The sequence below is a fragment of the Colletotrichum jinshuiense genome, chromosome 8 (genome assembly GCF_051148585.1).
Source record: "Colletotrichum jinshuiense chromosome 8, complete sequence".
NCBI classification, from domain to species: Eukaryota; Fungi; Ascomycota; class Sordariomycetes; order Glomerellales; family Glomerellaceae; genus Colletotrichum; species Colletotrichum jinshuiense.
Window position 1 is genome coordinate 2900817 of NC_139315.1, and position 15606 is coordinate 2916422.

Sequence of the window (15606 nt, forward strand, 5' to 3'; positions counted from 1 at the left end):
TGGCCTGTCATACCGGCATAGAAATGGCGGAATACACGACACCCCAAGTTTTCTCTTTTACAATCATCGTAGAAGAACCGATCCGCAAGTTGTGAATTTCTACTTCATCGCTCAAGAATGTCTTGCGGACGCCGCCCTCTGTCATAACCAACGCCAGCCTTCATTCATAGTCAATCCAACACATCATGCCACACTACATTAAATCTTGTACACAAGCTCTCCATCAGTGTACCTGTTTTCCGGTTAGTCAACAAAGACGGCTTGGTGGGGAATAAACAGGGCAACATACATAATCTGGTTAGCTTCATCCATTTTCTTGAGAGCCTTAACGGCCTCTTCTTTGCTGAAGGTGCCGCCGCTGCCCGACCGCAGCTTATTGTTGACAGCTTCGATAACGGCATCGACATTGGCAGAGTCATCGTCAAACAAGGCCGAGTTGAGTAGCTGGCCGAGAGCGGACCGGAAGGCTGTCAGCCGTTGGGGACTGATGGGCTCATCTGTAATAGCGAGGCCGGCTGCCCCTGACGCTAATTCATCGTCGTCCTCGACATCCTCTTGCGACTGCGAAGGCAGCTGAGACGCCGGCAATGACGAAGCGAAAGATGTCTGCGTATGCGGCGCCGCACTCGATGAAGCAGCACCACCGCCGCGACGGCGAGACCTCCTGGGAGTGGCGTCATAAATATCTTCCTCCTCGTCTGCAATGGGGCGGGCCGGCGACTCCGCATCGCTCTCACGAGCGTCTCCGTTCGTGCCGTTGGCACTATTAGTGCTCTCATGGCGGTCGCCAGCAGTTGCCCGTGGGCGAGCAACACCTCTTGTCGACCGCGTAGACCGCACGGCTGGTGTCCGACCACTTGTGTTTCTCTGATTTCCATCGTCGCCGTCATCGTCGGAAGAGCTTTCCTCGCTGGACGAAGCAAACTCAGTGTTTTGTGTCTTTCTCCGCTTCTTTCTTGACTCATCCTCAACCACTTCCTTGAACAAGGCAAACCGAAGGATGGCCTCCGCCGCAATTGCATCGCGCTCGTCGACCCTGTTGGAGAGTCGGGACTTGGCATGAGCGGTGGCTAAACGAATGAGTGTTTCCAAGGTACGAACTGTCAGAGGACTAGTTCGGCGTTGGTTGCCTTCCATCTCATCATTTCGCAAACCAACGTAAATATCGGCAATGCGATCCGACGCGGCCTGAGTTAGGACTGGGCGGATTCTGTTCTTGGCATACTGAATGTATTTCTTCATGAAAGGAATGCTCAGCACCTCGGGTTTCTTGTTCGCGCCACGTCCAGAGGTCAACGTGACACCAGCATGAAGCATCGCATCGTACTTTTCGTAGACTTCCGTAAGTCGTTGGGTATCAGTCTGGTCATTGAGAGCCACACCGAGGGCTTGGCCAGCGTTCTCACGCACCGGCGCACCTTCCTCTGTGCCTGGTTGGCGGTACCGATGCATCCTCAAGACATGCTCAGAGACCTGCCGGTCCCTTGTGTCCTCGATATCGTCAGTGACGACAAAGAGAAGATCAAAACGAGACAAGAGAGAGTCTGGCAAGGCAATGTTCTTGTGCGGGTCTTTGTGGGTGTCGTACTGGCCGAAGATGGGATTGGCGGCGGCGACAACGCTGCATCTAGCATTCAAGGATGTATGTATACCGGCCTTGGCAATGGTAACAGTTTGCTGCTCCATGACTTCATGGATAGCAACACGGTCAATGTCGGACATCTTGTCGAACTCGTCGATACAAACCACACCACGGTCAGCCATAACCATGGCTCCTGCCTCCAGTCTCCTCTCTCCCGTCTCTTTATCTGAGGTCACTGCAGCCGTAAGGCCGACGCCAGAGGAACCACGGCCAGTTGTGGCGATCGCCAGCGGCGCCGTGTTCAGGACAAATCGAAGAAGCTGGGACTTGGCCGTGGAAGGATCTCCCACCATGAGGATGTTGATGTCTCCTCTCAGATGAGTACCATTCTCCAGGTTTTTCTCCATTCCACCGAGCAGCATCAAAAGGATTGCCTTTTTGATGTACGCGTGGCCATAAATGCTGGGTGCGAGTGACTGAGAGAGGAGGTCAAGGAGATTCTTCTTCTTGGCGACTTTATTGATGTTTCGAATGTCGGTGTCGGTTATGGTAGCCGTCGCCACGCCGCCTCCTGATTTCGAAGACAGAAGAATTATATGGTTAGCAATAATAACCGTCTTGAACAAGGCGCTGTTGTGGTTTGTATTTCTGTTTCCAAGAGTCCTGTATATGCCGACAAGCTGCACGCGATCGCCAGGCTTAACCTTGTCCACAAGGTCGTCGTCAAGTATTACGTCCACACCCCGAGGCAGCTGGCCGGCGGGGGCGCGCTCGGGCATCTCCTGAATAGAGACGGTCTGGTGATCTCTGTAGGTGCTGAAGCCATACTCTGTAGTGAGCGGGTTTCCTTCGTCATCCTCTTGCGGGTAAGCGCTTGATGTTGTAACCCCATTGGTCATGGTCTGGTCCTGATATTCGCGGAAGTGGAAAACGTCCTTGGTCTCGTTGTAGTGAACGCTCTTCACAACCTTGGGTCGGATCAGAGAGCATCTCGTGACGATGCCTTCGAGGGAAACCATGCTATTGAGGTGCTGCGAAGACAGTGTGCGGGGGTTGCAGGCATTCAGTCCAAAGCTGCCGGCCCAGGCGCAGTAGTAGGAGATGTCGTTCAATTTTTCGGCGTCTCCAGATTGGGGCAAAGTCTTGACAATTTGCTTGAGGGCATGATTGAAGGCGATGCTATAGTCGAAAGGGTCTTCGAGTATTCCCGATGCAAGCTCGGGATTATGGGCACGGAGTTGGTCGAGGCTGACAACGAGTCTCCTCTGATTCTTCTGTAGCATCAAGATGATAGCAGACCTGTAACTACGTCCTTGAGAATCATTCTCTTTGAGTCGCTTCAGTTAGCACGGGAGGAGAAGAGGCGCAAAGGATGGAAGCTGCTGGCTAGGGACATGGACGTACGAGGGTCGAGGAACTCTTGGGCTGCGCGCACACGGTCCAATGCCGCTGCGTCTTGCAGCATAAACGAATCCATGGCGGCAACGAGTTCTTACGGACTCAGAATGGAAATCAGAGCAGTGGGAAAGTACAGAAAGAAAAAGAGGGTATCAGAAGCGCAAGTTGGCGATAGGAGCTGGCAGCACAAGTTTGGTAAGAAGGAGATTGCCGTAGAGGGGGAAGAAAGTAGAGTGGCCCACTGCAAAGAGTGTGCAGATGCGGATGCGGTGCGGCGCGGGTACGGTACAGGTGCATACCTCAAGGTACCTCTCTAGCTTTGGGGGGAGAGGGGGGGGGGGGTTGTTAATTGACAAAAATCATCCAAAAACGCGCCTCGACGCGACTAGGACATAAGACGCGTTAATTGATTTATTGCCTCACCTCCTGTGGCTGGTGTGATAACTTAGTGCGGGTAAGCGACGGCACTGTATGGATTCGGATCCGTCTACCAGAATCAGCCCAAACCTCCTACCTCCCAACTGATCTTCATCGGCTCTTTGATTGGGCGTCTTCGTCCCGGGTACTCAGGCAAGCCACTGTCTCCGCACGGACCCGGGACCCCTGCTCTCCCCGGCTCAACAGCCATTGTCGCAGCATTATTTTTTTTTACATTCGTTGGTTCTTCTGTTCTTAGTTGTCAGTAAAGGAATACCAGATGGTTCAACTCGAGTCCTTCTCCTTACTCAGGCAGGTGGACCGTATAACGCCAATTTTGGCAGTCACAATCCTTTATTTATCCATCTATCACCGTGCCGTCAACCTGGCTATAGTCGGTTTCCCGGTTTAGCCCGGCATGAGAGGTTGCGGATCCCCCCTGTCCCAGCCGGGTGTCTTGCCGCGTATGATCATTGCCTACGTTAGCTCGGCATCGTGCTTCGCCGAACGAAAGACGGCACCGCCGCAAGATATAGCTCGTGCGAACAATACCGATTGATACTGTACGTTTAACGACGACACGTGTGTGCGTGGTTCGTCGAGTCGTGGTGCCATTCTAGGTTTGCCTATTGAATGGTCATACTTACACGCGCCCCGGGTTGCCCTGCAAGTCAGTTTCCCGCAGGCTTCCCGCATATATGAAGCAGTATCCTCAGTTCACTGACAGAGGAGGAAGCTTTAGGTCTAGTGTCAAGTGCGATACACCTACCTGGTAGCCATCAACTTCATTCTTCGGTTGTAAGCTGCTCAGGAACTTATCCGGCCGTCATCCAGGATAGACAGTGGCTAAGTTAGCTAGCCACCCGGCAGCCTCGTGGCCCCGTACTTCAAGAATGGTCTCGCTCCCATCTTGTAAGCGCGAGGTCGATCTCAGCCGATCAGCAATCCGAAGCATCAATAGTGAGATATCCCTCTCCTATAATGTTATAGGTGCTGGTCACATAACACGGCAAGTTGGTGGGGAGTACCAAAGGTGCTGGAGGTGTGGGCCACAGCTAATTTGCGACTTTTGTGAAGATTTCCCGTCCTCAAGGCTAGGTTCTGTGGAAGGATCGTATTGCAGCCGCCTACCCCTGTCATTCTAATATACGTATTTTTACCGTGCCTCTGGAAAGGGCGACGAAGTAGCGAGGGCCATAGAGAAGGCAGGTACAGCAGGGGCAACACTTTGTCGATGGACCTTTCCCGTGCGGATAACCCCTATACTCTAGTAATAGCCCTACATTCAAAAATAAACTAGAGATATCATGAGGTCAGGAATTGGTATCGTGGGAGTTCCTTAACCAGCGCCATTGCCATGCAAAACTGCTATGACATTGGGAACGGTCATTTTCTAGTTCCTGATAGCTACGTGGTGTAGCAAAGGGGCCGGCCCGAAAGTCTATCGGCATCCCGATAAACACAACATCGTTCCGAGCCGGCTATGTCGCCGGCTGCCCCACCCTCGTCGGCCTAGCCGTTTCTCTATCATGGGACCAAAGTCAGTGGGCATCAGATTGGAGCAGCAGATGCACAGAAGAGGGTTTAGAATGTTAGAGCCAAAGCAGTCATTAGCAATGGCTCATTACATGCACGGACAACATGCACACCTGATATGCTGTCTTCCGTCTTCCGCAGTGTCAACAACACAAGCAACAACTAAGCATGGCGGTTTTCTCACCGACGCTCCGAAGACTCAAAACCCTTGTATAACAAACACCCTACGATCCCGCAAGTCTCTCACAGTGCATGCTGCAAGTCAAGGAGGTGTGGCAGTGGAGAGGCCACATCGGAGATGCCGTCTGCTGCAAGAGTGTTAACGGTATCCATTTTGGTCCTGAGGCGGCAGGGTGCTTAGAATACTATCGTACGGCTTGCCGAACAGCGGCACATGTGTATCTTCGTCTCGTCTTGAACACAAGTGGCGAAACATCATGCTAATAATTGAGACCGGCTTCGGCTCTCGTGCTCCATTAACCGGCGTCGTTGACTTCGGTATGAGTCTTCCGTTGCAGTCTTCAAGCCGCACCGCTGACTCTCTCTGAACTCTAATCTCCACGGCAATGCCCCTCTTTGAATCAGTGCGCAATTGTATCCCTCACACCACGATAAACCACGGCATGCCGTATATGGTATGTGCTGCAGTCTATACACAAGACGCTAGCGTGGCAAAGCACATTCGCTCACAGGCCCGACGTCCTGGTACTGGCACGCTCTAGACCATTTGGCCCTCGACCCGCCACAGGATCTGTACCGGTTGTTTCTTTTCATAAAAGGACCAAGGGCCCCCAGAAAAGGGTTGGGGACGGATGAAAATTGGGCACATGCCTTGTGCAGCCTACACCATCCATTCATCTGGAGAGTGCTGACCCGATATCGCCTTCTTAACATTCTCATTGCACGCCGCACTTAAAGACTCGACCATTTACCAGTTGTCCGGTACTCAACGTAGCACATTCATCGCCCAAGATGGTTCCCAATCCCCCTAGTTCTGTCGAGTTTGCTGATGCGGGCCAGTCTTTTGTGCTACATCGTGACCTGAAAGGACATTTTATGTGCACGGTTGGCGGCGAAGGCCACTATTATGTGGTAGAAGGTGGAAGAAAGATATTTGATGCCTCCGGGGGCGCCGCAGTTGCATGTCTCGGCCACGGAAATAGGAGAGTAGTAGATGCTATGATGCGGCAGCTCGACGGTATCGCATACAGTCCTTCGGCTTTCTTCACAACCCCCGTGTGCGAACAGCTATGCCAGTTCCTCGTCAACTCAACCCGCGGCCACATGTCACGAGCCTATCTCGTCAGTAGTGGTATGTATTAGAGCCTTCGGCACAGCCCATCTCTCAAGTTTTTGGCTTGCGGCTTACGTGTTAAGGTTCCGAGGCTATGGAAGCAGCAATGAAGCTGGCAAGGCAATACTTTGTAGAAAAGAATACAAGTGAGCCACAGAGGCATCTCTTCATAGCCAGGGAACGGTCTTATCACGGAACCACCTTAGGCGCATTGTCGATGGGAGGCCATGTAACCCGCCGAGCTCACTTTACTCCTATGCTGCTCGACAGCATTGTCTCTCACGTTTCCCCGTGCTACGAATATAGAGGCAAGACGCCGGGAGAGTCGGACGAGTCCTATGTGGCAAGGCTCGCAAAGCAGCTCGAGAACGAGTTTTTGCGGGTTGGACCTGAGAAAGTGTGCGCATTTGTAGCGGAACCAGTCGTTGGAGCGGTAAGATGCCCTGCTGAAGAGGAAAAAACATAGCCCCGATGCTTGGGTGGCTCCGCTAAGGTGAAGCATAGGCTTTGGGCTGCGTGCCCGCCGTACCTGGCTATTTTGAGGCGATCAAATCAATATGCAATCGATACGGGGCACTCCTCATCATGGACGAGGTCATGAGCGGCATGGGCCGCTCAGGAACTCTTCATGCATGGGAGGCTGAAGGAGTGGTGCCCGATATCCAGACCATTGGCAAGGGCCTGGCTGGAGGGTATCAGCCAATCGCCGGAGTTCTTATCAACAAGAGAGTGAGTGAGGTGCTGGAGAGGGGCTCAGGGTAAGTTTAACATACACATCACATCCCATGGCAACCGTAAGAAGGAATAACCAATAGTGATAGTGTCTTTGTTCATGGGCACACATACCAAGGCCATCCCGTTGGGTGTGCGGCAGCGCTCGAGGTTCAACGGATCATCAAATCAGACGGCCTTCTCAGCAACGTGGAAAGCATGGGTCGATTATTGTCAACCCTCTTGCGTGAAGGTCTCAAAGACGAAGCACACGTCGGCGACATTCGCGGCAAGGGACTTTTCTGGGGAATCGAGTTTGTGCAGGACAAGGTGAGCAAGGAGCCGTGGCCTAAGGAGGCACAAGTTGCATCTGGAATCAGCGATTTGGGACGCACAGAGGCGTATGGTATTGTGGTTTATCCTGGGGCAGGAACGGTAGATGGCGTAGTCGGTGATCATATCATCGTGGCGCCGCCATATACTGTGACGATGAGCGAAGTTGAGTACATTGCCGACACGGTGGTGAGGCTGATCAAGGGGTATTTCTCGCAGAAGAGCTAGGTGGCTCATTTACTTACCACTGTAGGGAGCACAGTGGGTGGCGTACGAAGCCTAGGCGGATAGGACACATATCGCAGTTTCAAGAAGGTCGTAAAGAACTGGCGGACGATTGCGGTAGAGTCCTTACTTGTATCTGGGCATACAATCTAATTGGGTTGATTGAGCAAGTCGAGTCCGTGAGTTTGGCCAACAGTGATGGGCAGGAGCATGCGAAAGAAAAAGTGGGGGAAACCACTAAGTGCTATGGACTGACTGACCCAGCACCCAAGATTTCATGCTTGTGAATAGAGGCAAGCAGATGCGGACCTCACTTGGCCAAGGTACGGAGTACATGGCCGTGGATGCCACGAGTGTCAGTATAAGTCGAGGTACTTCACAAACCCCTGGACTTGGGCCGGGCGGGCAGTTGTGCATCAAACACGTGTACCGTGTATAGTAATGCACATTAGAGTGGAGGAGGTGGATCTTGTGCAGCCCATTTTATGCCGCTATACAACAGTGTTATCGATCCCAGCCCTGTTCATCCAACCTCTGGAAGCATCAAGGTCGACCAGGTACTGACGCACTTCATCCGGACCGCAGGTACATACCCGCAAGAGCAGTGTACATCGGACCAGCCTGGCTTAGGCCTAGCCCACACCGCATCCCAAAGTGTACCTCTCCAACCCACCACTTTTAGTCCAATGCTGCGGCAGTTCTGCAGCGTGCGGATACCTTCCCTACCTTACCTTACCTTGCCTTACCGCGGCAACGACAACGGCGGCAACGACAACGACAACAATACCGACGATAATACCGACGCCGACCTTCCTACATTGTTTCCATCCTCCCTTCCACTCTCGACGCCTGAATCTTCTGCCCCCAATGATCACGCCGGGCTGACGTCGAGGCGAGATTGATTACACCTCCCCTCTTCTACCTCCTTCCCCTCCCGTGCTCACTGCCATAAATACAACCGCCCGGGACGCCGACGCCGACGGAGACGCAAACACGCATCATGTCCGTCGGCCCCGCGACCAGTCGCCATGCCGCCGACGAAGAGGCTCGCGCTGAGGTCGATGTACTCAACTCGCGACTTGAGAAAACCGCCCAGTTAACCAAGAAGATCCAAGCATGTATGGGAAGGTTAGAGGCAACCGGAAAGAGCGTGCGCGAAGTCGCTGGCCCCCTCAGCGGAGAGACCAAGAAGCTCCAGGTTCTAGGCAACAGTATGTTCGTCCTCAGGCACACCCTCAAGCATTCTGCTAATTCTGTTCCCCTCACTCGCAGACGTCGATGCCGTCCTCGCAGCCATTGAGCGCCTTCGCCAACCTGCCGATAGCAAAAACGATGAAGAGCAGATTATTCGCGCCGGTCCCGATAAGGCTGGCTTGTCCAACTTCCTCGCCTCCATCAAGCGCCTGACCAAGTCACTTGTTGACATGCAGGCCTCCAACTTGCGCGCGAACCAGCAGACCATGACCGAGCTGGTCCGTTTAATCAAATCAGGCAACTCTCAACTGGAGGGGCATTTCGACAAACTCCTTCGTGGGGAAACCCCTCGTTCAGTAGAACCCCTTCACTTCATAACCAAGGACATGCCGTTCCCGGTCTTGTCTCAAGACAAGGTAACGCGGCTCGGCCTTGTCAACTCCTACATTTCGAGCAACCACCGGCAGAACGGCGGTCCTGCCGCTCAAGACTCATCCATTGCCAAGATATACGCTGAAATACGAGGTCCTTACCTCTCATCCACATTGGCGAACTTGGCTGCCGCCAGTGTCAACACCACAAAGAAGAAGAATCCTGACGCTATTTATCGTGCTGGCACCAATGGCATTGGCACGTATGCGCAGGCTATGGAGGGCATTTTTCTTGCCGAGTATGACAATATTTGTAGCATTTTCACCCGCGAGGATTGGGGTCCTCTCTTCCAGGCCACATGCCAAGCCGCCATGGCCGAGCTGGCTCGCACCTTGCGAGAGCTGAACAACCATATTAAGTCTCATCTCAACACGGACTGCTATCTTGCTTACGAAATCACCGAGATCATGTCCGGCCTGTCGAGCAATCTAGAAACGCGGACTGGCGAGCTCAAATCATCGCTCGCTGCTGCCCTTCGGCCTGTGCGGGAGACGGCTAAGCTCTCGCTGGGAGAGTTGCTCGATGATACGAGGCGGAGAATCGCCGCCTTGCAGACACTTTCTCAAGACGGCGCACCAATACCCATTGTATCCGAGACCATGCAGCGTCTGCAGACCATGGTTGAGTTTCTGCGGCCAATCTCAAGCATAATGTTTTCTTTGGGCGACGGAGGATGGAAATCCAATGCTGCCGCTGATGGGCGGTCAACCGAGGCAATACCAAGTCTTGCCTCATTTGATATCGGCGCCGACGGCAAAGAAATTTTCGCGCATTACTGCGCGGATACGGTTGATATGCTCATGTCATCACTAGACCAGAAAGCCAAGATGGTTCTCAAGGGTGGTCGGGCCGTCATCGGCGTGTTCCTGGCGAACAGCATCGTCATCATCGAAAGGATGATCCGCGACTCGGATCTGGCGCCTCTTCTTGAGGGGCGGATGGGCATGCTGGATCAATGGCGTAAGAAGGCAACGGGCATGTACACGATGGACTGCAAAGAGGTCTCTACACACTTGTTTGATGTCATACATACCAGCAAGCAGCGACCCACGTCCGGCCAGGCAGATTCTGCTTCCATCCTCAAGGGCCTGAGCAGCAGGGATAAGGACAACATCAAGGGCAAGTTCCAGGCCTTCAACGCTTCATTTGATGAAATGGTCAGCCGTCACAAGACATATAGCATGGAGAGAGAGGTACGGCAAATGTTCGCCAGGGATATTCAGCAGATGCTCGAACCACTGTACAATCGTTTCTGGGATCGATACCATGAGGTTGACAAGGGAAAGGGGAAGCACGTCAAGTACGATAAGGCCGGGATAGGCGCCATCTTCGTAACGCTCTACTGACGGGGGCATGATTGCGTTTTCCTTCTATCCTTCTGGGTGGTTTTGCGGGGCGTTTTGGTGGCGAATACCAAATTTTGGTTTGGCATATCCATTTTTATATCTTTTAGCCTACATGTTCTGCCTCATTCCTCAGACAGAATAGAACATATCTCGAGGACTACGACTACTTTGGGGGTGTCAATATCATAAGTCATCCGCACCTCGCAACACAAATCCTTCTCCATATCTCACCGCACTACATAACCTCGAGCATTCTCACTCTCCGTCCGCATGATGCACCTGGAACATTGGACGAGTCCTCAACTGCTGGCAACTGCATTGGCTCAAAAACACCACTCACCATCCGCATGGCTTATACGGCCTGATGGTATCTCTTTGATAATTACATGTGCAGTCCCTCCTTGTCCAACTCTTTGAGACGCGTACCTGGGAGTGTACAGCAACAGTGCTCGCATGACCACATACAGTCCATATACAGTCACTTCGTTTCCACCTCGCCGCTCTCGGAGCATGGTTCAAGTCTTTTTGAAGAGGAGGTCAATGCGATCGGATCTGTGCCATACAACCACGTTATCGCTTCGGCGCTTGAACCATAGAATTCGGTGCTGGGGGATGAATTCCTCGTCGGTCTGCTCACTCTTCCAAGCAGACAGTGCCTTTTCTTGCGGTCCCAGGAACCGGTCCTCGTACCCGATGAGGAAGTCGTTGCTGTCAATGTTGGGGTCCCATCGTAACCGGTTCAGCACATCGACTGCTGTACGGAGTTTGCCTGCCCCTTCAGGCTTTGGAACAGTCGTTGAGCGTAGTCTTGCTGACTTTCCCTTCTTTCCCGCCTTCTCAGTGAACAACTCCTGCACCTCGTCTTCCTCGTCGTCGTCGTCGTCCGTGTCAGAATCGTCGTCGCCGTCCACGTATTCACCCCATTCACGATCATCCAATTGGAGGTCACCCAGCTCGCTTCCCCTGACCACGGTTGCGCTAAACCAGGACGTGTTCGTGTCGAAGTACTTTTCGTCAGTTATAATAAGCTTTTCAAACTGCTGTAACACGGCTCGTAAATTGCTCTGTGCGGCCTCCAGGTCACCTTTTGCTGGCTTCTCGTCTGTGTCCATCCACTCCAGCCCAACAAGATAAGACCCTTGATAGTCACCCTGGCTGCCCTTGGTATCGAATGTGGATGATTCGACAAACCTTGCGGGCCATATTCTCGGTGAGAGTTCCGGCACTCTCCTGTTGATGTCTTCGAAGCTGTTAGCATACCTTGCTGGGGATCACCTTTAAAGAGCGACAAATACTTACCGACCAGGAGCGAGGCGCAGCGAGACTCTAGCCAGCCGACGAGTCTGCTGCCGCGTTCAAGTGATGCTCCCCAGTAGTGAATGCGTAAGTCTACAAACGAGCGGAACGCCGCAAGAAAATTTGCCGCACCAGGGGTTATACTTTTGCCCCGAGATAGTTCTGGAGTTGCTAGTAATGACTGCCAGCTGGCTCCGTCTTCCGAAAGCTGAGTATCAACTTGCTGTAGCTCGGCTGAGATGATTTTTACAGTTGGAACGGATGCAATCAGTGCGGTATTCAGCGTTGGTGAATGCCATCCAAGTAGACACAATGCCTCTCTCGGTGTTCGATGATACCTTAAATTCTTGTGAAAGAATGGATCATAGACGATGTCGTTCTTCCAATCGAATCGTGAGTAGTGATCAAAGAACGTCGTAACGATGTCGGCAGTGGATACAACACCACCATCGTGTAGAAGGGTCTTGCAGACCTTGGCCAGCATGACCGACAAATGTATGCCGCCGAGATATCCGAACTTGGCTGCGTATATTCCGCGGGATTTGGCCCATGTCTTGATTATCTGGAAACTGATGCGGAACTGTGCCAAGTCAGGGATAGAGCGCTGGAGATAGAACAAATCTCTTGCAGGCTTCAGCTTCAATAACGTCTGTGTTGACAGGCTGAACACCGGGTCGGATGGAGGCCGCTTCAGCATGTCCGGCCACTGGTTCACAACGTTTGGTGCCTGGCAATATTGCAAGTCGCACTTGACGCCGAGAACCTCTACCTCAAGCATTGTACCAGTCTTGGCCTTTACTTTTCTTAGTAATCGGATGTCAGGGCTGGTTGACTTTCTAAGTCTCTGTCGAGCCAGGGTGAAGAACACGCGGGGGCTGATAGACCCGATGCAGAGGCAGTCAACATCAGAAGTCCTGGACCATGTACCAAGACCGAAAGAGCCCACCGGAACCAGCACAATGGCAGGTCGGCCACGCGATTGGTCTGCAGTCAACTGGTCGGACTCTAAGAGAACTTGCTGGAGCAATTTAATGGCCTGTCTCCGAATGGACTCGTCTTGTTCTGTCGGAAAGATGCCAAGGAGCTCCATGCACTGCCGCAACCCTGCAGCGTCCGCCAACGTAGAGGCTGCTCTCTTGAGCTGGATAGGAACGATTCGGGCGCTGGTAGCAGTGGCATCTTTTGATCCGGCGTGTTGTAGCAGGCATCGGATTCCCCAGTGGTCGCTGGCGTACAATGGTACTTCTGCGGCTTCGTCATTGCCGGTGATGAAGCCGAACATGTTGAAACGAGAAATCTGGAAAGGACCAGCGCTCTTGACCAGAATTCGGTCATACCTCTGTGGTCGGTTGTTTAGGCCGCTCCCGACCATCTTACTGGCGTGCGGGTTCTCCCTGGGGTCAAATGTTGCGCCCTGTTCGCCTTCAAGGATATCATTGATATCGCCCCTGATGTCACTGACACCCGCCTCGATACGCGAAACCATCCAAACGTCCAGCAGATTAGCCTCTGCTATAGTTGTCTCGATGCCCCGAAGAATTGTCTCAGTCTGCACCGTAATTGCTCCACGTTTCACGGCGGTGTCGACTGTGTAAGAGGACGTAGCGATGTTAAAGTCACCGGCAATTATCCATGAATTTGCCGCGTAGTTGCTCTTGAGGTGACCGAGAATCCGTTGGAGTTCTCTGTCGGTAATGGTAAGCTTGTGACTCTTGCCAGTATGCGTGGAAAGTGAATGAACTTACTTCTCCTTTGCGACCACGGCACCGTCTGTCAGCCCTTGGCTCAGGTGGCAAGTTGCGAGAATAAGAGGCAAATTATAACCATCAACTCCATTGTGCCCCAATCTCTCAAACCTAACGATACACGATCCTTTATGCTGGCGCTTTGAGGGAAGATAATCCCACGAAAAGGGATACTTGCTGAGTACCACATTGTTTAGTATGTTTGGCAATGGGCCAGCCGCAGAGTCATCCGGCGATCCATGGGAGGCATAGGCGTAGTGGTCTCTAACACGTTCATCCTTTAGCAGGAAGGGAAGAAAGTCATCCGTTACTTCCTGGAGCACCGCAATGTCTGCAAGAGCAGTTTCTGTGAGTAAGTTCTCCACGATTAAGGGGTACCTGGCGCGAGATGGGGGCCAGTGAAATTCTGCAAGGACATTCCAGCTAGCAACTACCAGATTCCCCGGTGGCTTGATCCCAGGACTTTGTGTACCTGTGTCCACATCAACTGGCTGCCATACTAAGTCCTCCCTGGAGAAGTGCCATGTGCGTTGCGGGATAACATCCGAAGCCGCATCTCGGATAAGCTTGGAAGGCTCTGCGCAAATGTCTAGCCGGGGCGAGACGAGATCAATCAGACCCCAGAGCCTCATCTGACCCGATGTCGTTCGAACGAGAACGGCCAGCTGGCTAGCCTCCCAGCTAACGGGTGGCAGACGTCGCAGCTTTTCAAGTATGAACTTGAGCTTAGACGAGTGTTCTGTATCTTCGCACTGGGCAATCGTCATGTGCATTTTGTAGGGGCCCGGACGTGTGTTGGCAATAGTTTCGAGAAAGGCGGTTCGCAGGGAGTCAATTTTGGATGTCCTCTCTACATTTGTGTCCGACAAGAATAAAGTGCTACCAGTCTTGTGTTGGAAGAAGCTTGGTGAGTCTAGGTGAATGGGGAGAGTGGTGGGTTCGCCTATGGCTCTGCGGCTCTTGAGGCATTCGACGATGGCACCACAAGCTTGGCGTATAGAGTCAGTGTCTGAAGACTTGACAAAAGGGTAAATGAGGTTGACATGAGGGGGCCATTTTGAATAGGCTTTGTCGTTGTCGAAACGGAGGCGGTCAACCGATGACCATTGATCCTCTGGGGGAATCAGGCAAAGAGCCGTATCGTGAGATGTCGGGGCTTGGAACTCCATAGATATTGGTTCTTTCGTCCAGCGAAGTAAATGCTAGAGTTATGACAGTGTATTTTGAGAAGGAGTGGCAGTTGCGTTGCCGCTCGAGACCGTCAATCAGCGGGCGATGTCTTGGTGGGTCAGATACTGTTGTGGGCGAGATGAGCTGAGAGTGAGGCACTTCAAGTATGTGGAATAAGTTCGCTCATGCAGACCATGAAGGGGAAGTCTTTTGTATCAGATGTTTTCGAGTGGGCTGTGATGGAAGCGCCAACCGAGGCTGATTTAGGGGTGGAATTACTGCACGGATTCCTGTCCTGTTGGGTCCCAGGGTCGGCCCAGGCGAGTTAACGACGTTCGTATCCCATCGTGTGCACGTTTTCTGTCTCCGACAGGACTTTAGTCTGCAACAAGTGTACCTTGCTTTGGTTGCGAGGAGTCATTCAATGGCCGTATGCGTCAGGCCTATCCCACATACGCGTAGATCTCAGGGCTAGATTTAGCAACCAACAGGATGCGTATGGCTGGGCGAGGCAAGGTTGCAGCTGTAATGCAGGGGCTTGCGGGGGCAGTGACTCATGGTTGTTAATTACTGCGTTAATAGCCATAAAAGTATGTGATTTCCTTCCACAATCTCGATTTGACTTGCAATGCGTTTTTTTTGGGGGGGGGAAACAATCTACGATAGAGAGCGGTCCATTTGAAGTTGCCCGAGTGACTCATTGGCATAGGATAAAAGGAAAGACGGAGGAGGTGCAATCACTGCCTCACTGCCCCGAATTGAGAAGGCCCAGCCACACTGACTAGGGTTATGGTGCTATGGTATGTGGTAGGAAACAACATCTGCCTGCATCTGCACCGCCTGCTTCCTTCAAAACCCAAGACCAGGAAGCGTAACACATTTGACGTATCTACGGCAGTCTGCAAGAAGGAGTGTGTCAAAACTCCA

At 52.6% G+C, this 15606-nt stretch overlaps 4 protein-coding genes across 4 annotated transcripts; 2 read left to right on the forward strand and 2 right to left on the reverse strand.

Moving 5' to 3' along the window:
* Positions 1-198: 198 nt before the first annotated feature.
* On the reverse strand, positions 199-3059 carry EsH8_VIII_000790 (MCM DNA helicase complex subunit MCM3; the record flags this gene model as incomplete). The annotated part of the gene is made up of 3 exons (XM_083269832.1): positions 199-232; positions 290-2909; positions 2987-3059. The coding sequence occupies 3 exons, from the start codon at positions 3057-3059 to the stop codon at positions 199-201; spliced, it is 2727 nt and encodes a 908-aa protein (XP_083129600.1).
* Positions 3060-5905: 2846 nt separating this feature from the next.
* On the forward strand, positions 5906-7499 carry EsH8_VIII_000791 (uncharacterized protein; the record flags this gene model as incomplete). The annotated part of the gene is made up of 4 exons (XM_083269833.1): positions 5906-6245; positions 6311-6660; positions 6732-6985; positions 7049-7499. 4 exons carry the CDS (start codon positions 5906-5908, stop codon positions 7497-7499), a joined length of 1395 nt encoding a protein of 464 aa, XP_083129601.1.
* Positions 7500-8496: 997 nt separating this feature from the next.
* EsH8_VIII_000792 (GTP-Rho binding exocyst subunit EXO70) lies at positions 8497-10468 on the forward strand (the record flags this gene model as incomplete). The annotated part of the gene is made up of 2 exons (XM_083269834.1): positions 8497-8707; positions 8769-10468. 2 exons carry the CDS (start codon positions 8497-8499, stop codon positions 10466-10468), a joined length of 1911 nt encoding a protein of 636 aa, XP_083129602.1.
* Positions 10469-10983: 515 nt separating this feature from the next.
* EsH8_VIII_000793 (uncharacterized protein) lies at positions 10984-14678 on the reverse strand (the record flags this gene model as incomplete). Its single annotated transcript, XM_083269835.1, has 3 exons — positions 10984-11708; positions 11768-13449; positions 13510-14678. The coding sequence occupies 3 exons, from the start codon at positions 14676-14678 to the stop codon at positions 10984-10986; spliced, it is 3576 nt and encodes a 1191-aa protein (XP_083129603.1).
* Positions 14679-15606: the final 928 nt, after the last annotated feature.